Genomic DNA, 26,024 nt, shown 5'->3' with positions numbered 1-26,024 from the left:
GTTATAACTTCTGCAGAATTGTACGATATATATCCAAATAACTTAGAAATGAAGCCATGGGATTTTTTTGCAGTCACAGGATTTCGTATTTTATTTAAACCAAAACTGAAGAATAAAGATTTTATAGAGTTTTTTAACTATGCATCCAAACATGGCCTATTGCCTACGTGGCTTTCTTCATTAATTACACTATTGGTCCTCTACCTTTTTTGGGATTAATTGTGTTTGGATTGGAACTCAAAATTTGAATATAAGTTAGAATTTGAATTCAAATTATGAATTAAAATTAAATTTTAATTTTAAATTAGAAAATCAAAAATTAAAATTTTGAATTTGAATTTAAATCTATATTTTTTGATGTAAAGCTAAATGAGAATTTGAATTGGAATTCAGATTTTGAATTTGACTTTGAAATTGAATTAGAATTTTGATTTCAAATTTTCAATTCAGTTTTGATATTTGTAATCAATATTCGCTCGAAAATCAAATTTGAATTCAAAATCTAAATTTTAATTATAATTTTAAATTTAAAATCTTACTTTGAATTTATTTTTTAAATCCAAAATATAAATTACATTTCAAATTTTGAATTCTAAATCAGAATTTGAAATTGAAATTGAATTTAATTTTTTGAATTTAGAACTTGAATGTGAATTAAAAATCTAAAATTGAAATTAAAATGTGAACTCAAAATCTAAATTGGAATTTAAAATCCAATTCAAGATCCTAATTTGAATTTTAAATTTTAATTCAAAATTTTGAAATTGAAATTGAATTTTAATTTCACATCTAATTTACAAATACAAATACAAATTCAAATTCACATTTTGAATTTAAAATTCAAAATTAAAGTTTAAAAATTAAATTTAAAACCTGAATTCAAATTCTGGATTTGAATGAAAAATTGAATGCAAAATCCGAATTTCAACTTGAATTTAAATTTTGAAGTTGAAATTCAAACATAACTCAAATTTTAAATTTAGAATTTGAACTCAGAAGTAAATTTAAATTTAAATTTCAAATTCGAAGTTATGATATAAATTTGAAATTCGAATCCAAGGTCAAAATTTAAAATTAAAATTTGAATTTGAAAATATGACTATGAATTTTTAAATTTAATTCAAAATACACTTTAAATGTAAAATTAAAATTTAAAATATAAATTAAATTAAAATCGTGAAATTAGTTAGCATTGTAGGCATTTATTTGGCGCTGACCGTTAACTTTAACGGTGCTTTTAATGGCCGGAAAGGAATTGCAATAAAATAAAATTTTGAAATTTTGAAATTTTGATTGTATATAAAAGAATTTGAAATCAAATTTAAAAATATACAAGGGTTGTGGGACTAAGAGCGCAATTAGCCCCTATTTTTAGCCAAAAACATCTGCAACGAATTAATTTATGTTGACAATGATTTCAGTAGCCACATTACAGTCTAAAATATTCTGAACATGTACTTTTAATTTAACAAAACCTAAGACAAAGGTACAGTTGGTATTATATTTAATCCGCAATATTTTAATAACCCAATTTCTCATGGCATAAATCTCATCTTTGCTTTAGAAAAAGCTTGCAGGTAAGATGCGTCAAACGACAAACTCATAGCACTGAGCACTAGTCCCCTGGCCTCTACTTTTTTTTTATTTCCCTCCTTTCGCACTAAAAAAGGGAGAAATCATTGCCTGCACCAGATTTGTGAAATTGCTCGTGAACCGCTTGCTTGCTGTGATCAATTACTTCAGACATATTATATATTCTAAACTCTAAAAACTAAACTAATTTTATAGTCCAAGTGTGTAGCATCCTATTAGCCATGTCCGTGCTTATTTAAATCAGCCCACATGCCCTCTTCAGTCTTAGCATGATGCTTATTCGATATGCAAAGCTTTAAAGAATCTATTATTATTTTAAAATCCGGTAGCCAGAAAAATAATAGTTAGCAAATAAATATACTCAATAGATAAAGAAAGAAGTGTTAAAAACTTAATGATTGATTATTAATTTATATGAATATTTAAAAAATATCTTATCAATTTTGATTCGGAGGAATCTCTAATTGGGTTTTGGAAGGTACACCAGGTGCAACGAATAATTTCCTCCGAAAGCTTTTGCTGCTTTTAGCATAATAGCATGAGAGAGAGAGAGAGAGAGAGAGAGAGAGAGAGAGAGGTGAGGGGGTCCGAATTGAATGATCCTAATAGTGCCAAAAAACAGTTAGCTCATTTATATTTATAGGTGTGTAGATATGATGATGTGTTGGGGAGAGTAGGAATGCATCAAAAGGGCTTTTTTAAAAAAAAACAAAAACAAAAGATTCACAGCAATTAAATGATTGTGTGGGAAATAAACTAATCAGAACGTGTCTTTTTCTTTTNGGTGGGGGGTGGTGGGGGGGCGGGGCAAATTTAATTAAGGAAAGGAAAGATTTTGATGATCTACGGAGGAGCGGCTTCCTCACCATTTATTATTAGCAGCTGAAAGCTGACGAGGAGGAAGCTGAAATGGCAGCAAGAGGTTCTCTCCCGGCCAGCTGCTCCTCCGCTCTGCTTATTATTGTGATGGCTTGTGCTCTTCTTTTATCCAGCAGCAGCAGCAGCAGCAGCAGCAGCAGCAGCACCAGCAGCTCCTCGGCTGCCATCATGACTTCATCGTCCCAGCCCACCATGCTGGCCCTCCGGAAGGAGCTGATGCTGGCGGACTGGGACCCCACCGCCGCTCCAGACTGCTGCTCCTGGCGCGGCGTCACCTGCGGCGACGGATCCGTCGTCGAAGGCCTCGACCTCCCCCGCCGCAACCTCCGAGGTAACATCTCCCTCGTCTCCGCCCTCTCCTCGCTGAAGCGCCTCGATCTCTCCTCCAACTCCTTCCGGGGGCCCATCCCCGCCTCTCTCGGCGGAGCTCTCCCCTCCCTCGAGTTCCTCGACCTGTCCATGAACCGATTCCAGGGCCCCATCCCTCCCTCCTTGGGCGACCTCCGGAGCCTCAAGTCGCTCAATCTTTCTAACAACTTTCTCTCGGGCGAAATGCCCGACGAGCTCGCCAAGTTGGAGAGACTGCAGGAGCTTCACATTTCCGGGAACAATCTGACCGGCTCGGTGCCTGATTGGGTAGGGAATTTAACCCATCTCAGAGTGTTTTCTGCGTACGAGAATAGCTTGAGTGGTGTTATTCCTAAAAATCTCGGATCGATTTCGCAACTTGAGGTGCTCAATCTGCACTCCAACCAGCTGCGAGGAGAAATACCGGAGAGCATCTTCGCATCTGGGCGTCTGCAAATCTTGATTCTCACTCTGAACGGGTTGAACGGCAGCATTCCCGAGTCGATCGGGAAGTGCAAGTTCCTCTCGAATCTCCGTATCGGAAACAATCGGCTCATCGGCCCCGTTCCCCCGTCGATCGGCAATGTGGGTGGCAGCCTTACCTACTTCGAGGCCGACAACAATCACCTCCGGGGCGAGATTGTTCCCGAGTTTGCACAGTGCTCGAACCTCACCCTTTTGAACTTGGCGTCCAACGGGTTCACGGGGACCCTTCCCGAGAAGCTCGGGGACCTCAAGAATCTCCAAGAACTCATTGTCTCGAGTAATAATCTATCCGGCGAATTCCCAAAGTCGATCCTGAAATGCAGGAGTCTTAGCAAGCTCGACCTGAGCGGCAACAAATTCAGCGGAAGCTTACCTGAGACCCTTTGTAACATGTCGAGGCTGCAATTTCTACTGCTCGATCATAATTTTCTCAGCGGTGAGATACCTCCGGGAATCGGAAGCTGTGGGAGATTGCTCGAGCTTCAGATGGGTAGTAACTTTCTTAGCGGCAGTATCCCACCTGAGATCGGCAGGATTAGGAATCTACAGATCACGCTGAATCTCAGCTTTAATCATCTTCGTGGACCGTTGCCTCGGGAACTTGGCAAGCTCGACAAGTTGGTTTCACTGGATGTGTCGAATAATCAGATTTCCGGAGAAATCCCCGCGGAGCTCAAAGGTATGATGAGCTTGATAGAGGTTGATTTCTCGAACAATCAATTGCGTGGCCAAATACCGGCGTTTAGCCCGTTCCAGAAGAGCCCCCCGTCGAGCTTTGCAGGCAATAAGGAGCTCTGCGGTGATCCACTGAATTCCAACTGTGGTGCCGACACTAATTATGGGGCAGACCACCATAAGGTGTCTTACAAGATAATACTAGCTGTAGTTGGCTCCGGTCTAGCTGTGTTCGCTGCAGTATCAGTTGTTGTCGGTTTGTTTATGTTAAGGGAGAAACAAGAGTCGGATGCAAAGGCTACTATGGTTGCGGGAGTAGTAGTTGTGGCACCTCAGATAGTGGCTGGAAATGTGTTTGTCGATAGCTTGAAGCAGGCCGTAGATTTCGATAGTATAGTGAAAGAAACCCTGAGGGATTCAAACAAGATAAGCAATGGGACATTTAGTAGTAATTATAAGGCAGTCATGCCGTCGGGTCTGCTGCTCTCGGTAAAAAAGCTTAAATCAGTGGATCGAACGGTTGTTCATTATCAAAACAAGATGATAAGGGAGCTTGAGAGATTTTCCAACCTTAGCCATGCAAATCTAATGAGGCCTATCGGGTACGTGATATATGAAGATGTTGCTTTGCTGCTTCACCGCCATATGTCTAATGGAACACTTGCACAACTTCTTCATGAGAAGGCCGCTACTGCTGAATACGAGCCAGATTGGCCACGGAGGCTGTCGATCGCTGTTGGAGTTGCGGAAGGATTAGCTTTCCTTCACCACATTGCTATCATTCATTTAGATATCTCCTCGGGTAATATCTTCCTCGACTCCAATTTCAGTGCTCTCATAGGGGAGATAGAGATATCTAAGCTTATAGACCCATCAAAAGGAACTGCCAGTATCAGCGCAGTCGCAGGATCATTCGGTTATATCCCTCCAGGTGATTTATATTTTTGTCTTTCAATCCATTTTCCTTTTCCATTAGTGCATTGATTGGTAGAAAAGCAGTACCACAAGGGGGCTTTCACTTTTGATTGCTAACAATTAGAGCTCGCTTACTGATGTTTCTTTTCTCAAGCAGAGTATGCCTATACAATGCAAGTAACAGTACCAGGGAATGTGTACAGCTTCGGCGTAGTATTGCTTGAGATCTTAACTTCCCGGTTGCCGGCCGACGAGGGATTTGGCGAAGGGATAGATTTGGTGAAATGGGTTCACAGTGCATCAGTGAGAGGGGAGACACCAGAGCAGATAATGGATGCGAGGCTCAGCACGGTATCCTTTGCTTGGAGGACACAAATGCTGGCGGTGCTGAAGGTCGCATTACTCTGTACTGATAGAGCCCCAGCAAAACGGCCTAAGATGAAGAAAGTAGTGGAGATGCTCCTTGAAGTCAAGGGAAATCAATAAAACTTAATATTAAGATAGCTTCAAAGGAGAAATGGATTACTATGGAACTTGTTGTATGGTACATATTACAAATAGTGGCCGGAAGCCGGTCGAGTGTAGTGGATGGAATTTGTTAGTTATGTTTCTGAAGAAGAAGAATGATGCCAGATCTTCTGAAAGCTGTTTTATGCGCTTAAACTGGGTTGCTATTATGAATGATTCAGCTGTAGAGTTGATGGTGGGTTGTTGTATCCTGCAATCCTTGTCTAAGAAACTCTTTTATAGCCAAGTGGGTGTAAAATGAGGTTTTCTTTGTATTAGGTGGAGATCTCAGTTGTCTAGAGAGGAGCCTGCTTTCTTTGCTGAATCTCCACTGTACAAATTAAAAAATCCAAGATGTTGTGCTGATGCTCGATGGGTTAGAGAACTCCATGAGAAATATGGTTCGTGCAAAGTAGTTAAGCAACCGCATTAAACAATTCTTTAGAATTCAAATTAAAAGAAATAAGCGTTGAAACTGCAGAGTTCCAGAGTGCTGTCTGGAAAGACTGCACTTTTCGAGTTTCCAAAGAAATTGAATCAAACACACGTGGGTGGATGAGCTGATCAAACTTTTGTCTATTGTTGATTTTTGGCTGTTTCGTTAGTTAGTTAGTTACTTCTGATAAGGTGGATGGGCTGATCAAATTCTTATCGATTGTCCATTTTTGGTCGCTTCGTTAGCACTTCTAATAGGGTGGAATGGGGAAAGAAAACTAAGCTAGGGCAGGTGCACAAGGCATGATGAACAACATTGTGAATTTCTCAAGTTTCTCCTCGTTTTTCTCGAATGGCTTAGGTGGAAGAAGAGGTAGGATAGATTTCATGGGATGAACTAATTTAGTTGGTATCCAACTATGCAAGATAAATTAGGCAAGAAATCTTAGTGAGGAATGCAGTCATAGATAAGGATTATTTGTTTAAACTTAAAAGTTCACTTGTGAATAGAATAGAACCACATTGGATAATTAATAAAAAAAATAAAGAATTAATATACATACTAATAGGTCCAGACCTACTGGACTTGACTTTTTTAAGTTGAAGTGGTATCTATTATTACTAGTATGTTTCGCATTGCATCAAATGATTTTTCGTTTATACGAGTCTTCGGCAATTCTGTCATTAGGTGTTAGCTCGCTGCTCTAGCAGCAGCTGCGAACAGTAACTGGTTTTCAATTAAGAATAAAATCTTTTGCAGAACTTGTAAAACCAGCAACAAGTAGCCACACAGCAATATTAATTGCAGGAAATCCACACATCCTGAGCTCCCAGCGAGACAGCCCCTACATCTACATGTAGCCACAGATCACGAAATACTTGGCAACTGATCAGAGACATCTCATGTTAACAAGAAACCAACTTAACTTTCTTAGCTGATCCAGACAGAGCAACTCAAACATAGAAATGTCAACCAAACAAACCACAAGACCCTTGCGATAAACCTTGCAATCCAAACCCACCAAACCCCTTTCACAGCATACGTAATTAAATAGTCTCATATTTCGATAGAGGGTAAACCCTAACTTGATCCACCACTGGCCCGCAGAGAGATGCAGTACCGTCGACCTTTGTGTGGTAGTAGGAACTGTAGAAGGTCACCCTAGTCCTGTTCGCAACCGCTGTGAACTTCAAGCTTGCTGCCTTGAACCCGCCTTTCCCGTAGGACTGGAAAGGCACCTTCACCGTTCCGTTACCTGCAAAGGCTTCAACCAGCATCGACCCATGACAGCCGTTCCTTGCATCGCCAACCACGAAAGTGAGGTTGTAGAACTTGTTTTTCTCGGTTCGGATGACCTGGGCGATTGCGCTCTCGCGCCCAGCCACAAGCTCCACAGCGTACTGTCCAAAGGGGACCGCAAAATGGGGGGAGTCTATGAATCGAATGGCCTTGAGGGACTCGATGATCCACCCCGGGAGCGGGGACGTGCTGTCCTGCTGCTTGGGCGGCAAAAGGACACCGGATGTTGAGTTCTTGAAAACATGGGGACCTTCTTCGAAGCTCGGGTTCTTGATCAGGTTACCTGCAGCACAGTGGAAGAACATAAATAGCTACAAAATTTACTAGCGAATTGTTAGTTTCAAATTTGATTCAATAGGAATAGTCCAACATTTTTTTTTTTTTTTTTTGAGAGAGATAGGTAGCACGCTACCCGCTTCGTTTATATCATTCAGAAATAAACTCAGCTAGAAATATGAATCAACTAGGATTCGAACTTAAGTCTCGGGTACCAACCATCAAGCCTTTTGCCACTTGTTCTAGGGAAGGTCGGTAGTGCAACAATATTTTTAACATTGCCCGTGCTTGGTGGAGAACAAATAGACATGCCATGTGCACTGCGACGACAGCTAGAAGAGGATGCAACAAATGGGGATATACGGCTCGTCTGGTTCTAGTATAGTTGGATGCTGTACTATTAGGAGAAACATTATGGTAACTTTCCTCTAATAACTTCACTTTGAGTAGAAATAGAAGCTGTAGGAGTTTCTGATTATGGGTCTTGGGATTTACATTTCTATTTCTACCGCAGCAAAAGCTTGCCAATAGATAATAGTAGGCGAACCACCTGCATGGCTATTAACCTATGAAATATCCAATTTGAGAATAAAAACCCAGCCTTAGGACTCGATGTCGTGTTGTCCAACGAATCGATCTGGTAGATAACGAATGGTCTTAAAACAACTAATAACAAAAATAATAATAATAATAATAATAATAATAGTCCGGCTACTATATTATCTTTATCTATAATACCAAACTTTTAGTACTATCGTGTTTTTTGCCATTAGATCAACCTTTCGATAATCTCCATTCATTACAATAAATTATTCAACCAACCACCCACTCAACCCTAGGGGATCGTTATCATCCTAACCGCACATTCTTTCATCCAACGGCTCAAAACTCGATAGCATCAAATATTTGGTACTATCAATAGTATAGTAGTATAATTCCAATAACAATAATAGAGCAATGCTCCTGTGCACCGAAAAGATCTCGGCTCTTAAATTTTTTAAATGAATAATGGAGATATCTTTTAGTTAAGAGGGTGATTGGCTTTTGTTGCCTTAGGTACCAGTCACCCTCTTTCCAAAGGTAAACTATTTCCTCATATGTAAAATTAGCATGAAGGACTTTTTTTGTAAATTTTTATTTTCATTTCCATAATGACCCTCTAGTAATTATAAAATATTTCATTCTATTTTTGAAAAGTTTTCACCCCTAGACATCTTCCTCCGAAGCTATTTTTTTTTTTATTTTTTTTTGTTGAGAGAGAAATCCGCGTTCATTGCTTAATAGCTAATCTACACTTAAAAGTTTTAAGTCATAGATCATTTTTTCCATCTTAGTAATTGAATACGAAATATTATCCCCAAATGAATGTTTGAAAATTTTTGTATTTGACTTTATGATCAATAGTACTAACAAATTTAGTTCAATATATTAATTAAAATAAATTAAACTTTTATAATCTTTACAAGTTTCAGAACAAATTACACATTTTTTTTCTCAAATTATAAGAACCATAATACCTTAAGCTATACCATTTGAACAAATGATCCAAGTTAAATGAACTTAATGTGTAATTTAAACAAGCTAAAAGCCTTTTTAAAGATAATTTGAAATTATAATAGCTAAAATTAAATTCAGATTTATAATTTAAAGTTAATTTTCAAACATAGAATCGTTTAGTTTAAATAGTTAACAAAATTTATTTTTTTAACTATAATATAAACTAAATCTAAATTTCAAATTTAATTTTAATCAATAATTTTGAACTTTTATGTTGTTTTTACTATCAAATGAATAATTTGAATTTAATTCTAAAAATAGAAGCCTTTAATTTAAATAAATAATAAAAGTTATGTTTATAAATACACCATAATTTACAATTAAAATAAATTAATATATTTAAAATTCCGTGCCATTTTAATATCAAATTAAACAATTTGAATTGAAATATACTATTCATTTAAACATAAATTTTTTCGTTCTGAAAATTAAAATTAAAATTAAATTGGAATTTAATGTACACAATTATAAAGTTTAAGCTCAAATTGAATTTTAAATTCAATTTTATAAATATTTATTACTTATCAAATTAGCACTATCTAATTTGCTAAGTTAAATAAGGAAACAAATATTTGTGTAGGATTAATCAAATTTGGTAATTAACTTGTATTTATTTTTTCATATTTATCCGTACGAATGATAATCTGTTGAGCAGGTGGCAACTACTATACAAAAATTAATCTCGTCCTTAAAATATGAAGGAATAGATTTAATTTAATCTCGTCCTTAAAATATGAAGGAATAGATTTAATTTAGCCGGTGTATTGAAGCATTCCTCGTAATAACATCTTTAGATTTTTGTGTGTCATATTCTTACTACCTCTGGTGGGGAAAGGGGGGAAGAGCTCCTTAATGGCGACGGCATCCAAGAGGGGCCCGCACCTGGGGTCCTCCTGCACGCCGGGATTGTGGAAGATGACCTGCACTGTGGAATTAAAAGCGCTGAATCCCCATGCATAGGTGTCGGGCTCGGTGCTGCTGTAGAGGGTCTGGATGGGTAGGTCGCCCGCGAGCGGCGGCACGGAGACCCTGAGCACCTCGTCCTGGGCGCAGGTCCGCGTGGCGCTGAAGGTGAGGGAGTAGAGGGCGCCCGGGCGGACGGTAGTGATGTTCTGGGAGACGGAGGCGTCGTTGCCGAGCCGGATGGCATGAACCCCGTGCGGCACCGCGAAGAACATCCCCCCGGGCTGCGGCCCGCCGGACACGTACTCCACCAGACCATGGATGGTCCAGTTGGGGAGGGAGTGCTTGCCTACGATCACCGTCTTGTTCAGCCTCTCCTTCCGCGGGCTGATCTCGAAGTTGCCATTCGGAAGAAATCCTGATGCCGAAAACGAAGCAGAGGAACGAGTGTTAGTCACGCCCAGTTTGGGACTGCACGCATCATTGCCCGCAGCACCCTTTCTTTCTTTTTTCATCTGATCTTTTTGTTTCACAAGTAAAAAAAATAAAAATTAAAAAATTCTGAAAAAAAAAAAAAAAATGAAGTGCTTTCACGCTTGCTTCTTTCTCTCCTTCAACTGGAGAAGACTGCCGACAGAGATTAAGCTACACTTTTCAAACCTTGAAGCACTAGTGATGGAGGATATGCTTGGAAAAGCCATGCTAAACTGGATCCTCGCAGTGAGGGTGTTAGAGAGAGAATGAGTCAAGTGTTGCAGGAGACGAATGAGTCAAGTAGAGAATGTAGACAGAAAATTAACCAAAAGGATAAGAACAACGTGTGTTCTCTCCTAAGCGGCTAAGCCCTACCCGAGACAGAGTTGCATGGTAGATGTACTACAATATAGAGCTCTGTTGCGCAAACAAAGTCGGAGAAGAGAGAAAACCAACAAAAATGATGTTTAGCAACCAAAAATTCTTTTCAGAGTAATAGACATCACATCTTCAACAGAAAGCCCCAAAAGAAAATTCTCAACACCCATCCCCTGCAATAAACTGGAAAAGATAAGTTCGTATCGAGAAACTACCTAATGCTGAAACATGCAACATAACTGACAAGGCATTTTTTGCAAAACAAAAAGTAATCAGAGCTTTCGACCCTAAACCTCTCTAACTTAGTACGAGGGGGTTTATACAAACAAAAAGCCACACAGCATCAAGCTCAGAACCCTAAGCTAAGCTGCTTGATTGAACGGAATGGAATGGAGATCACTACACTTTTATACAACAAAAACCAGGGAGAAGGAGGGAGGGAAAAAGAAAAATAAATGAAAAAAGAAAAGAAAAACTCGGCCATATGAGAAAAACAAACTAAATAATCAAAAAAAAAAAAAAAGGAAAAAAAAAAAAGTACTCAGGCACGATACCATCAAGGTCCTGAGCAGCAAGAGCGGTAACAGAGAGGGGTAGAAAGAGAAGCAACACAGGCGGCAGCAGGCTCATTTCTTGATGCTTAGTAAGAAACCTTCCAGGGAGCAAACTAGTATACACACAGGCAAAGCTTTACTAATAAATGGATTTCGAAGGGATATTTATTCTCCAGCTTTTGGAGTTGATGTTCCTCAGGAACTGGTAACAGCCTCTCAGAATCTCTCTCCTCCGAACTTTGGAGAGAATTCCAGATGAGAAATGTGCAATCTACACCCAACAAAGATTACAGAGAGTAAACCGCCCTTGAAGAGTTGTAATTCCATTTTTATCAGAGTTTAAAAAAATTTAAAATAAATTAATCGTATTAAGAAAAGTTAATGTGACGAGTGAGAGAAAAATTAGTTCTTGAAAGGATTTGTTGTAAGATTTTTCATCCAAAATGGGTTAAAGATATGGTATTACTCATTCCAGATAGTATATAATAATAATGTTTAGTGGCCCTCAGCAATCCTTACATGACAACTCAGTTCTTCACCTTCTACTTAGCAGTTTAATCTCTAATTTTCGTCTTGTATTATTCAACAAAGAGCATTATTGTTTGGATAGCCTTAAAAAAAACTTACATCTTTTTATCCAAGGGTCATATTTTGACCCTTAATTTGCCAATTATTTTTAGAGCAGTGCTTTTATACTTGTTATTTTTCGATACCTTTCATTACTCCTCTTTAATGACTCAGATTTAATTCTTTTAAAATTATGACCTGCAATAGTAGGTCATTTTGGATGAGGTACCAATTACCAGATATTTCAAAAAAGAAAATTTTTATCTTTTAATATATAAATAATTTAGTAATTTTACCTATACTATATTATCAAAATTTTTATTCGCTCTTTCTTTCCTTTTTCTCTCTCTCTTTGTTTCCTCAAAAATTCAATTTGTAAGGAACTAAAATTAAAAAAAATCAACTAAAATAAAAAAATTTAAAAGTAAGATCAAAATCAATTTAATAAATTAAATTAATTAGACTGACCAAATTGATAAAATATATAAATAGCTTAGAATTGCTCAATATAAGTTTATTTAATTTATCTATATTTCTAGTTTTGTTTACTCTAGTAAAACTCTATGGTGGAGATTTCTCATAAGTTTAAAATTTAAATTATATAGTTTAAATTTATTTATTAGTATGTTTAAATTACACTATACTATTTAGATTTATTGGAGGTTTTTGTATACTTTTTAGGTTCTAAACTTCAAATTTATTTTTTTCAACTTATATTTTAAATTATAATACATGATCATATTATTTTAAAAGATCAGTTTTTATTATTAAAATTTGAATTAATTTTGCTCATACAATTCTATTCTAAGAATAAATTTGAATTATATCCTATATTTCTAATCAACTATCCACACTAAATTTTTTAAATTGTGATAAAGAATTAATATCTAAATTAGAAGAATTCTTCAATTTTTTAAATATATTAAATATGTTGAATTTAAATATTTGCCCACATTTAATTTTTTAAAATTAGTAATACAAAATTAATGTCTAAACAAGATGAATTCATAATTTTGTTAAACATATTAAATATATTAAATTTAAATATTTATCAATATTACAATTTTTTTAAATAGTGATATAAAATTAATGTATAAAATAGAACAAATCTAAATTTTTTTTAACATATTAAATACATTTAATTTATAATTTGTTTACCTACATTCAATTTTTTTTAAATAAATGATACAAAATTAATGTCTAAACTATAGGAAATTAAAAGTTTCTTAAACATATTCAATATGTTGAATTAAAATATTTACCAACATTACAAATTTTTTAGATAGTAATACAAAATTCCTCTAACTTAAATTTAAATTTTTAATAGTTAATATTTAATATTTAATATTTAAATTCAACGTATTTAGAAATGAACTATTTCTAAAATTTCTATGATTTAAATTAATGCCTAAATTTTAGAAACACTAAAATTTTTAAAATAAATGCCTTTATTAATGTCTAAATTTGGGTAATCAATCAATTCTCCAAATTAATGCGTAAATATAGAATATTAATTAAAATTTTCTTTAAATGTTGCATAGTTTAATTATAAAAATAACCTTAAATAAAGTAACTCTTTACCTGCTAAATATTAAAATTACATCTTTACCCTCTATTAATCAATGCTTAAGATCTTTTTTTATTTTCTACAAAATAAAGTATCGAAACATTTCTCTTCTTTTCAACATTAGAAACTCAAAAACCTTGGTGAGCACCCAACTTACATCTAAAAAAAATCTTTTCGCTCCAAATTGAATTATTAAGTAAGTAAGTTATTTACTAGAGAAGGAATGAAATGGCCATTTCATAAGATAAACTAAAATATGACCATTTTTATACTAGAAACAAAAAGTTTTCAAAGATTAAGACTCTATATGGGGTTGCGTAAAAATTTCCTTATGTACGGCGGAGAAATATAATAAAAAAAAATATCTTGTTTATTTTTCGGACATAATATCGCGCTTTCATATCGTGTTTTTTTTTTTTTTTTTTGAGAAATAGGTATTATGCTATCCGCTTCGTTTTATTTCATTTAGAAATAAACTTAGCTGGAAATGTGAATCAAAATTGGGTCTCGGGTACCAACCACCAAGCCTTTTGCCACTTGCTCTAGGGACGGTCGGTCGCTTTCATATCGTTATAAGTTGATCGTGCATAATATAGTTTCTGCTGTTTTATTAGAAAATACAAAAATATATATTTTCATATACTTTTACTCTAATTTTATTTCGTCTATTAACATTAAGATAAACTTCAACAGCAAACAGACTCTAAATATCAAATAAAAGATATTCAAAAAACTTAAAAATAAAAAATTAAGCGAAAAAAAAAAAGCGATCAATTTGCAATGTGGCAATAGTAAACGAAGTAGCTACGCTTAGGCTGCTAAAAATAGTTTTTTTTTTGGTTAATGTCTTGTCGGTATTTAAAAATAGGATTAATTTCATACCGATCCCTGCAAATGTAATGAACGACAAATATATTTTTACAAAGTTCAACGTTCATATGTTATTCCTGCAAATGTTCTAATATTTTTAAATATATCTCTCTGATTTGTTACCGTTAGAAAATCCTTAAAGAACTATTTATATTTTCAATTTTTTCATTATAAATATATCCCTCCAAAAGTTGTAATAGTATAATATAAAAGGGGTAAAAATGTCAAAAACTAACCAATATTAAGTTTTTAACCTATGGTTAACTAGTTTTTTTTTAACGGATTCTAACGGCATTAATATATTTGAAAACATCAAGACTTTTGTAGGAATAATATATGAAAGTTGAATTTTATAGGGATATATTTGTCATTCACTATATTTGCAGGAACATGTATGAAATTAACTCTAAAAGATATAATATTATTGTCATTCTCCAAAAATATATGAACAAATTTGAACCCAAAATTTGAACACTGATATAATACTAAGAATATAAAATAATAGTTACTCTCCAAAAACTGAAATTATCACATAGTAGTATTCAACAATTTATTTAGTTTTTGAAAAGAAAAACATTATACTAAATTCAATTGATTGATTCTTTTTCTGTTGAATAAAATTTGAAAATATAATTTTCTAGCCGCTTAAACTTTCTAAGAAAACGATTATTTTACATAGTTTTTGGCTAAATCACACTTTTGATTCTCAAGCTACAAGGCATGTGATATTTTGATTTTCAAATCTTAACTATGCAAGTTTCAGTTTGAACTTTGTTATTGTGACTACCAAGTTCCATAACACAATTTAGTTGATTAAAAATTAACATGCCATTCATGTGAAGGTAATGTATTATATATTTTAATCATTTTCGCATCTGCAACCGTAATATTGCTACCTCACTTACATCGGGACACGTCAACTTATGGTAAAGTAAATTGGATTACAAAATTTGATCGTAAGAAATCAAAAAATTCTAATCGAATTTAAAGTTTTAATATTAAAGTGTCGCACGCCTCATAATTTGAGGACCGTAAGTGTAATTTAGTGCATAATTTTACATAATATTAAAACGGGAGGCAGTGAATTAGTATTTCACTAGACTTTCGTCTTATTTAATTAAAATTTGCACCTTCAATCTATAAAAATTTTTCGAATCACACTTTCCATCAAATATGAAATTATTATCTAACTACAGAAGGTCGAAATGACAGAAAAACTATTATTGTATCTGCCGAAGCGATACACACGGTAAGAATGAGAGGTGGTGGATCCTGATTCCTGAGGCACACGGCAACGGTAGAAGCCGGTTTAATAGTAATTATTATATTATAATAATAATTATTATTATATCTCGCTACGGGGAGAATAAAAAGGCCAGCAGAAATCACGTTGGTTACGACAGGGAGCTGTCGGCTTGCCGCAGGAACCCGGGAAAGTTAAGTCATCAAGAAGATCATTCGCTCATGCACGCCACGGTCGCGCATTTATTTTGTATTTTAATCTCTGTAATCCGTCCGTATCAGGTACCGAATCAGGCACCATCAAACAAAGATCGACCGTCCGATCGCGGCCTCTTCTTTTCAATCAACCTGCACCGCTCTGCAGGCTGCAGTCGCAGCAGGAAGACCGGGGCGGAAGCCCAATGAGAGCTTCCGATCAAGGCCTGACCTCGGGGCTCGCGCCGGAATATTTGACCTCCTTGGCTACACAACTATATAATTAACCTGTATTATTATTATTATTATCATTATTAGGCTAAATTATAAAAAAATTCATAAAAGTATCAATTTTTTATTCTTTTTATTATTTTTAGAAGTCTATTTTTTTTTTAATTTCAGAAATATTTTCGGAGGGTACCGTGTTAATGGGTAAGACAAAATGATCAAATTGTCCTTATTTTTTTTTATAAAAAAATTATCTTTTAATATATTTTCGTCATTTTGAAGGATATTTTTATTATAAATTATAAAAAATAGACGGAATAGTAATGGAACATTGACGGAGGGGGGCTAAATGCAACACCTTGAAATTTTAAGGGGCAAAATTTGATTTTTGAAAGTAAACGAGAAAAAGTAAAAAAACGAATATTTATACTGAATTTTTTTTGTATTTAGCTTTATTATTATTATTATTATTAGGACTTACCATTTATTTTAAGATTTGTAGTATTTTGATAATATTTTATATTTTTTTATTAAAAATAATTATTTTGTTATTATTCACTCTCATCTAATAGTTATAGAAGATGCTATCAAAGAAGTAGAATTATTGTAGACCTCTACATAATTGTGTTGTTATATTTTTATTATTAAATTAATATGAAAACTTTAACTGTCATAATCTATGCTTGTGAAGTTACAATTTCACTCAATGTACATTCATAATAAAGTGCAAGTTACATCTATTTTAACTTGCATTCACCGTGAATTAATACCTATATAATGCGTATTTGGAATTACAACCAAAATATGATTTAAAATATGAAAAGTCTTAGCTATTTATTCCTTGTAACCTTTCATCACTTAATACTTCTAACGCTTGTAACCCCTACGCCTATGAAGCCTATATAACACGACATAGTTCATTCTTCAAATACAACAAAAAGAAAAAGTAAAAAAGTTACTTTTATTATACTTGTGAGAGAGAGAAGGATAAAGAAGTTCTTTTGGTAAAGCTTTGAGTTTATTCACTTATGCAGAGTTGGTGAAACCATATGGCAAAGGTTGAGCCGTTGTATCGTGAAGGGGAAAGGTCAGTGTTCTCCTACGTCAGTTCAAAGGTTTGCCAACCGCAGAGGGCTTGAATCTTTTAAAGAGAGTGAGATTTTTATACCTCGACTTGATCGACTCGTCGACATTTTTTATATTATTTTGTAGCTAATCTCTATTTTATGAATATATATACGAACAATTTTAAGGAGATTCAAAGATGGAGATTACACGTGAAAAGTTCAATAATACTGCTCTCAGCAAGCCAGTTCTCTTCGATGGAAGCCACTTCAAGAGGTAGAAAGAAAAAGTATTATTCTACCTCAATTTACTTAGAGTTACATACGCCCTCACGGAGAAGTATCCAAATTAAAAAAATAAATACCGATGATATGAACGAAGATGAACTTCTCGAACACTACGAGAAAACAGAAAAATATGAGAATGATGAGTACAGTTGTCGGTATTATCTTCTCAACTGCCTTTCATATCAGTTTTATGATTATTATGAAAATACTTACTCCTCTATAAAGAAGATTTGGAAGACATTGCAGCTTAAATATGATACAAAACAAGCTGGTGCAAAGAAGTATGTCGCTAGCCACTTCTTTCACTACCAGATGGTCGAAGAAAAATCCATAGTGGAGCTAGTTCAAGACTTTCAGATGATCACCCATGAAGTACAATCCGAAGGATTTAAGTTTTGGAGGCAACTTGATTGTACCGGAGATCATCGACAAGCTACAAATATAGGGGAGACTTTATCCGTGTGAATAGTGGACTCCTTATATTTATGCCGGATCTGGCATACCCTGGGGTCAAGATTTTTTTTTTTTAAAAAAAAACTTTGGGCACTTCCACATTGCTTTTAAAATCAAAGGAACCTCAGGACGTGACAGATTAAAGTAGTATCAGAGCCAAATTACAACCACGGCACCACTCACAGGTTGTTTGGAAAAATAAATAAACTGAACTATTGGTTAGGTTGACCCATAGGAAGACCTATGGTTTATAGGCATGTGAGTGCAGGGTTTGGGCTTGAGTCTCAGTGTGCATGTCGAGATTGGTAAACTCGAAGTGCACGGTTATTTTCGGTATGTGCTTCGGTTCTTGCATAAACTCATGTCGCAGTCGGCTGTAGTGGCGATATACATATACGTACATCGAGTGGCGGGGTGATGATTCACCAGGTGTAGCCGCTCTTGTTAGGTGGGGCCTTGAAGGGCCAGGTGATTTTTGGGCTTAGGCGATTGTATTAACTGCCGGTGCTTGGGCCACTCTTCGTACTTAGGGCACGAGAGCTGTTGCGAGCGTTTCCACGGAGAAGACACTATGATCAGCTACGGTCGCAATTTCTGTGGGGCTACTAGGGTGTACCCCAAGGTTTTGATAGCGGCTATCTAGGCGACTCCAACATCAGTGTTGCTTTCTTAGATTTTTGAGTAGGGTTGTGATGCCTACCCCTCATTGATTGCTGATGGAATCGGNTGGTGTTGCTTTCTCAAAATTTTTTTAGTAGGGTTGTGGTGTCTACCTCTCCTTGTTTGCTGGTGGAATTGTTGTTGCGGGTCTTTTGACTTCTAGCTAGTTCATATGTCAAACTGACGTGTACTAGAACTGGGTCGACACAGTTTTGTTGTCAGGTGTCTTTTGATGCATATATCGTATGCGGTTATACTAACACCTAAATTGGTATGTTGTGAGTTAGTGGTTTGTTTTGACTCGAGATATTCCAGGGTATTGTCGGAGCTTTGGGTATAGCGCGGTTGTGGTGCGAAAATCGGTTAGAGAAACCGTTTCCTAAAGCATAAGTTTGTACGGTTCGCGGCTTAGTGTCACTAGCAGCTTGTGGATGTTGTAAGCTATGGGGACTCCTAGTGAGTCGGTTCATTGTCGATGTTTCGACGGTTTTGGTTGTAAATTTTTGGTTCAATAAAGAGGTATTAGGTGGCTTGATACTTTGATGTGTCGTGCTTCCAACTTGTTGTTGGTAGTGGATCTTCGGGTATTTTGCTTTTCTTTTGATAAGTACATTGGCTGCAGACAATGTACTGTCGAAAGTTGGGACGGAATACCCTTTCCCCATTTGGGACTTTTGGATTGGGTCGGTGTTTTCTCTTGCAAGACAATCTCTATAGATGGTCTTGTGAGAAAGCTTGAGTATTGGTCATCTTTGACCATGTAGCGAGCCTTCGGTTATTCTCTTGCAGGTTTTGCGCAGTTGACTTATCGTTACTGAAAAAGGGTTTTGACTCTAGTTCGAGTCTGGGTGCTCGTTAGCTCTTTAGTTGTACCTTTTACAACTAAAAGGTTTGCGTTTGTTGGTAGTCTCGGCCTTTTTGTCGGGCGGTTCGGTATCACAGTTGTTGAGTGACTTGAGCTTGGTCATTGGCTTTGATCGTCAGGATTGGTAATAGCGTATAAGGTTTGCGTCTTGCCTTATCGTGCAAACCTTGGAATGGTATGCTTGTCCAGTTATTTGGTGACAGGTGCGCCTGGGTCTCAATGAGACAGGTATTTGGTGTTGTTCGGAATATCGATCACTAGGCTTCTTTTTAGGACGACAGCGACAGGGTCTCGTAGTGACAGGTGTTGGGCATCATCGATGGTTATTATCGCATATTGAGATTGGCAACCCTGTGCATCAAGTGATGGACTTACAAGGAGCGTATATTGGTTTGACTGTATCTGATTAAAATATAGAGCAAACAAATTGTCGAGCTCAATTGGTAATGTCAGCCTTAGACCTTTTGGCCAGGCAGAAGGTGAGGTCTTGGACCTATGACTGTAGAATGCCGTAGATGACTTTCCGTTGTTGGAGGTTTGACTTTGGCAGTTTGTGTGTTAACTGGTGGGAGACTGTGGTCTCTGAGGTGATCGTTTTTTATTCAGGTTTTAGGACAACGATACGTTTTCGCTTGTGGTGAGCTGGTTGACGTTGTTGGCTAGTTGGAGTGTATCGTTTCGACCTACTAAATTATACTCCAGATTTGTGGTGTTGTCCCGTGAATTTTCGACGTAGTTGAGTCGGCTACTGCTAAGCGGACCAAGGTTGGGTGGACCTAGAGTTCTGAGTGGTAAGTTATTATCTCAGATTTGGGATCGGATAATCCTGGACACGGAATTATTTTGTCCGCAGGTTATGGGATGGTGTTGATCCCGGAGAGCTTTGGTCTGTAGATTCTGAATCAGTATGTTTTCCCTCGTTTTGTCCAAGTGGAACCGCAGTTCTATTCTCCCCTTCTTCGGAGGTTGATCTGTTCAGATTCAAGGACATGTATCTGACCAGTACTTAAAGGTGATACCGCAGTGGTGGAGTGATATCCGAATACGATTACGGTGGGTACATGGTCAAGTTTCGGGGACGAAACTTCCTTTAAGGGAGGGATGATGTAAGGACTAAGATTTTGTAATATAGCTAAACTTTTTGTTGACGATGTTTTTGTGTGTAATTTAATTACAAAAGCACTCGTCAAGTTTCAGCAGAAATAAGTTAGAATGGAGAAGCTACGCGATCATTACTGATCACTTAAAGTGAATAGTAATTCCGATTTTCCGGAGAGGGCGATCAGTGGAGATGGCTTCTGGTGCGTATCGGACTCCGTTCATAGCGATCCAATAGCTCGTTTTGAACGGTTCGGCTAGTCTGGAACCAACGGCACTGGCGGATTTTAGATTTGATGCACGGTTCTCGAGAAAATGGAAGTTTATGGGTTTTACACATATATTTCAGTATGGTTTTGGAAAGTTGGAGAGTGGATGGGTTCCGTTGCAAAACGGCGACCAAATCAGGCGAAACAAAGTCATGGGTTTGTTGTCTCTATTGTACTGATCGCACTGGTATGATCCGTTCGCAAATCTGCGGACGGATCTCCTGAGACCGCGCGTTGATCGAGGAGGGGTCTTANGAATCTGCGGATATTGCACGTTGATCGAGGGGTCTTAAATGGCAAAACGGTATTTTTGCAAAAAGCGCGGCATTTTATGTACCGTTTTGCGTGAAATCGCATGTGGAGGTGTATTTGCGCGCTTTACTCACGCTGTGAGGAAGTTAGTTTAAAATTTGGAGTTTTGGATGACTTTTGTGCAAAATGAGCTTCTTATATATAGTTTTTTAGGGTTGCATGATGCAAACCCTAACCCTAGCCCTCAGTTAACTCCAGACGCCTGTTCCCCCTCACCTCGTGCATTGCGCGCCTCCCGACTGCCGCCGCCGCCTGAGCTCCGGCCAGCCACCACCTCCACAAGCTGTCCTTCTCTCCCTCTCTCTCTCTCAAATTTGCATGCCCTCAGCTTTCCTTTCCTGCTAAGAGCATGTGGAGTGTCCCTCCCCCTCCAGCTTCTCTCGGGCGTCACACCTGGGCTCCGGCAACCTCCCCCGGTCGAGCACTGCTGCCCCCGAACGCTGTTGCCGCGCAGCAACCACCCTGTGGCCGTGTTGTGGCAGCTCAAGCCGAGGGAGCTTTAGCTCCCTCCCCTCGCATCGCCGCCGCCTGAGGCCACTCCTGCCGCCTCCCCCGTAGCCCCGGCGACCGTTCCCGCCGGTCGCGGCCGTCTCGAGCGCCGCCACACAGTGGCTGCAGACCTGCGGCTAGTCCGGGCTTGTGCTGCTGAGCTCTACAGCGCCGCGCCCCCAGCCGCCGGCCGAGCTCTGCAGACGGTCTCGGTGTGCGAGTGCAGATTCTCCTCACCTATGAGATTGAAAGGTGAGTCGAGGCGAACCTTCGGGCTAGCCAAGTTGATTGAGTCATGAACATGAATAGCATAGTAGATTTGCATTCATACCATGAGTAGACATAGTATATGTTAGTAGATTGCATAACTATGTTTGTATTTATATCCATAATAGTAGGTTGTTGCTAGGTGGACATTCATGCATTATTTAGCATTTGAAGGCGTAGTAGAATGTAGCAGTTCATATCTATCTATCTATCTATCTATCTATCTATCCGCTTATGCCTGCTTAGACCTAGTGGGAAGATCGGCAGAATCGGCGGCCAAACCCGCTGGGAACTATATTTATATAGTTTTGTCACGCCTCGGGGTCTTTTTTAGTTCCAAAACACAACGGAAGGGTCTAGAATTTTTTTTTTGAAAATCTGACCCCAATGGTATGCTAGATCCGCCACAAATATAGGGAGTCCACTGTTCATACGGACAGAGTCTCCCCTGCATTTGCACGGCGTCGCACAAGTACAAAAGTACAAACAGAATACAACCACTACCACTGAACATACAAATAACCATACATTTATATATCCATACATCATTCACCACATGTTTATATACAGAGATTTGAACATAAATCCACAAATATTAGTTGAAATGTTTCCTACTCGGAAACTTATTTTGACATACTAATTTATGAAAACCACGAGAAAATCTTTTCAAAACTGTTTTCCACACGAAAATCCTTTTTCTTCTTTAAACACGCTAGCACGAGAGGTAGAAAACCATTTTCATCTTAAAGAAATCATAAGTTCTATAAGTCATTTGCCGAAATCACATTTATTCAAGTAACTGAAAGCCAACTGAACCATAATATCTAAGGTATATCAACAAAAGTAAAGAGGGTAGTAACTAAACTAAACAAATCGGGTCGGAAGTTCTATAAACCTCTACGAACGTGTCTCACGTCTCGTCTCAACCCTCACCGCCCACAATACCTGAAAAATGGTGGGAGATGTGAGAACATGTAAACATGTCTCCCCTCCCAGTGGGTACCGTAAGCCGACGAAGGCGAGGAGTACTCACCGGATCAGGAAGAGATAAATAAGGTCATGAGCAGATATAAAGACTACAGTAGCAATAAAACTGAAAGGAAGAAAAATAATAACAGAATACACAACTACTGCTATTGTAACGAAGAACTGAATGCATACATGGATATCAAAATTATAGTAGTAAGACAACTGTAAAGAAAGACCTGTAAATTACATGCAACAACCGCTACTATAGCTATATGCGTCAACAAAACGAGAAGTCCAAATATACCCAATCTGAAATCTGTGCTCTGTTGGTCCGCACGGTAGACCTCAAGCCTGTGTCACTGCCACTCTACCTGTATATAACCCAAGGTAGCATATGGGCTCACAGGCTGCATATTACCCAAGGTAGCCTATGGGCTCACAGGTTGGCACACCCAACCACTTTTCCGGAAAAGAACACCTAGTCGTGGTGGATCAGACCGCTGGTGTTCGTGAAATGCATACGAGTAGTGGTGATCAATGCTAATTTGCTCAAAAGCCAACAGTCGGCAACCAGTCGACAATCACTACCCCTCGGGGCAAACCGACCAATAGGTCATCAAACTGTAAGGAAGCACTAGAACCGACCACTCACGTGAACTAGGATGGAACAACTCAACATCGTCTCAAATGTATGCAAGTACTGTTCAATGTCAACTAACTATATACTCAAGAACTGACCAATAGGCCACACGAATGTCACATCATGTATTACTAAAATCCAGAACTACCGTCAGCCACTAGCCGACAATCCAACCCCTCAGGGTACACCGACCTCAACGGTCATCGAACGACAGAAGTCAAGGAACCGACAGAATAGGTCACAGATACGAGATACAAGAACTGACCAACCAGGTCACTAATACGAAGTACGAGAACCGACCAACCAGGTCACTGATACGAAGTACGAGAACCGATCAACCAGGTCACAGATATCACATACAAGTAAACTACTCTACTCCTACATATGGTACCAAGTATGGAAACATTTGAGTAGAGTATAACCAAAATAACATGGGTGCTAGGCTCAATACTATATATGAAGATATATATATGCCAAATAACAATAAGAGTAAGGGTAATATATATGCCAAATAACAATGAGAGTAAGGGTAAGAAACCATCACCGAGCGTGCACCACTGTACCGACTTCGGATCGAAATACCCACCTATACGAATGTCGCATCTGTCTCCTAACTGCGGAAGAAAGTCACCCGGACCTAAGAAGGGTCCACCGGGTTAGTGTCTAACCTACAACTAATAACCACTGAATCCACAACCCCACAAACAATCCCACGGAGATCGGTTTCTTAAAACCGATTATCGTAACTCGCCGGAAGTCCCGAAAATCACACCGGGACTCCGCCGGGACCCACGAACTGTCCCGCAACGCACCGACTTGTGCTACGAGTCACCCGCTGCCACTAAACACAAATATATGTGCTACATGGCAATAAACATACCGCCTCACATCGAAACGATTATCGCCGGATAATCGTTCCGATCCGGGTTCCGGAAGTGTCCAATTCGACATCGGAACCCACCGTCGCTCACCCGTCGTTTTTGGACACTCAAAACGACACTGGTGACCAGCCAATAAGGCTCAGCGACATCACAAATCATCACGAAGCACCGTCGGAAGAATTCCGAACCGAAACCGCGTTCTTTCGGCAAATTTCGTCGAAAAACGCACCGAAATCGACTTTTTGATTTCTGCAAAAGATATTGAATTATGGACAATCAGTTCAGAAGTCACCACACACACAAATACACTGCCCATAGTAGTCTTGAGGTGCACAATTGCACAAAAGCCCCTAATTTACATAAAATCCCAATATTTTATGTAAATTAGGCGATAGTATGGCTCGTTCACCCAAACCGAGGACTCCCAAGGTCCGCCGAGACATGTACTGATAGGTCTCGACATGCCGGAGGCCGTGCTCATGATCCGGAGCACAATGGCTCACTGTGGGAAGCGCGAGAGCAACCTAAAAATTCTGGGAACAGTACGCAGTCGGGAAAAATCATGCTGAACAGGCCGATACGACATCCGTTGATCCAAAGTAAGGTAAGCACTATGACAAACACTGACCAACAATCACCGTGCTCACCTCCGGAGGCATCGAAATAGCCTCGGATCACCGAAAAAGTGCGCGTAAATCAGAAACAACAAACAAAAAGCCCAAAAAGGATCGACACCGCCGAAACAGCAGAACGAGGCCTTCCCGGCAAAATATAAAGTGAGCACGATGATCAGAGATAAGTCACGATCATCGTGCTCCCTTCCGCAGTGATCGGGATGCCTCGGTAAGCTCAGAATAGTAAACCATCCACAATAAGCTCTATTTCGGGCTTGGCCGGAGCAAGCTTGCTCCGGCCGGCTTCCGGCGGCACTGCGAGGTGTGTGTAGGCCAGGGATGGGTGCGGGGAAGGAGAGGAGTACGGTGCTCACCTCGGTTGGCGGCGGAGAGCGGCGGCGGCGACGGCGGAGCAAACCGAGCCTGCACCAACTAGGGCTCGAGTTCCACGGGCAAGGCGGCCACGACGGTGGTTGTGGAGCTCAGGGATGGTGGAGGAGGGTTGCCTGAGGCCGGAGGGGTGCCTCGGGTGCGGCCCCGAGCAGTGGCGGCGCAGGGGAGAGAGGTCGGGGTCAGCTCGGCCCAAGCAGACCTGGGGCGGCCGCGGTTGACAGAGGAGGCGGCGGCGGCCCGCAGGGACAACGGCGACGACGCACAGGGGTCGCCGGGGCTCCGGGAATGGCGGCGCGGCCGAGCTAAGGCAGCGGTGGCGCACCGTCCAGGAAGCTAGGGCTTTCTCGGCCGAGCAGCTTCTAGCAGGCTGCTGGTGGCCTGGGCAGCAGCGGCGGTGCGCGGGGCGGCGGCGGCCGGCGGGGACAGTCGCCAGAGCTCCGAGGTGAGGCGGCGGGACTTGCCACGGGCGACGGTAGTGTGAGGAGAGGGAGATGGGGCTGCCTCGACCTGGGTTCGGCCCAGGCTGGTAGCAAAGTGCTGGGGTGGCAGTGGCGGCGCGTGGAGGCGGTGCCGGTCGGCGGAGAGGCTCGTCGGGGCATGGGGCGACGCCGGCGAAGGGTCTGGAGGTGGTGCAGCCTCGGGCCTCCTTGCAACCAGAGAAAAGAGAGAGAGAGAGAGAGAGAGAGAGAGAGAGAGAGAGAGAGATGGAAAGGTGGTGGATGGCGAGGCTGCGGCGGCGGCTGGCCGGCCGGGGCTCAATCGGCGGCAGCCGGCAAAAGCTCGTCACGGGCAACGGCAACCAAGGGAGGCGGC

General features: G+C 39.2%; 2 protein-coding genes across 2 annotated transcripts; one reads left to right on the top strand and one right to left on the bottom strand.

Moving 5' to 3' along the window:
- Positions 2,396-5,769, top strand: LOC109715513 (leucine-rich repeat receptor-like tyrosine-protein kinase PXC3). Its single transcript, XM_020240563.1, has 2 exons — positions 2,396-4,912; positions 5,054-5,769. Exons 1-2 carry the CDS (start codon positions 2,503-2,505, stop codon positions 5,380-5,382), a joined length of 2,739 nt encoding a protein of 912 aa, XP_020096152.1. The 5' UTR covers positions 2,396-2,502; the 3' UTR covers positions 5,383-5,769.
- Positions 6,621-11,558, bottom strand: LOC109714950. The gene is made up of 3 exons (XM_020239717.1): positions 11,281-11,558; positions 9,792-10,292; positions 6,621-7,421 (listed from the first exon to the last, which is right to left on the bottom strand). Exons 1-3 carry the CDS (start codon positions 11,354-11,356, stop codon positions 6,886-6,888), a joined length of 1,113 nt encoding a protein of 370 aa, XP_020095306.1. The 5' UTR covers positions 11,357-11,558; the 3' UTR covers positions 6,621-6,885.

Source organism: Ananas comosus, linkage group 9, assembly GCF_001540865.1.
Source record: "Ananas comosus cultivar F153 linkage group 9, ASM154086v1, whole genome shotgun sequence".
NCBI classification, from domain to species: domain Eukaryota; kingdom Viridiplantae; phylum Streptophyta; class Magnoliopsida; order Poales; family Bromeliaceae; genus Ananas; species Ananas comosus.
This window is presented reverse-complemented; position numbering and strand designations above follow the sequence as displayed.

Coding starts and splice junctions, on each gene's coding strand:
- LOC109715513 (XM_020240563.1), top strand. CDS start 2,503: ATGGCAGCAAGAGGTTCTCTCCCGGCCAGCTGCTCCTCCGCTCTGCTT. Junction 4,913..5,053: donor ATTCGGTTATATCCCTCCAG/GTGATTTATATT, acceptor TTTCTCAAGCAG/AGTATGCCTATACAATGCAA.
- LOC109714950 (XM_020239717.1), bottom strand. CDS start 11,356: ATGAGCCTGCTGCCGCCTGTGTTGCTTCTCTTTCTACCCCTCTCTGTT. Junction 10,293..11,280: donor TGCTGCTCAGGACCTTGATG/GTATCGTGCCTG, acceptor TTTCGGCATCAG/GATTTCTTCCGAATGGCAAC. Junction 7,422..9,791: donor CCCCCCTTTCCCCACCAGAG/GTAGTAAGAATA, acceptor ACTGTGCTGCAG/GTAACCTGATCAAGAACCCG.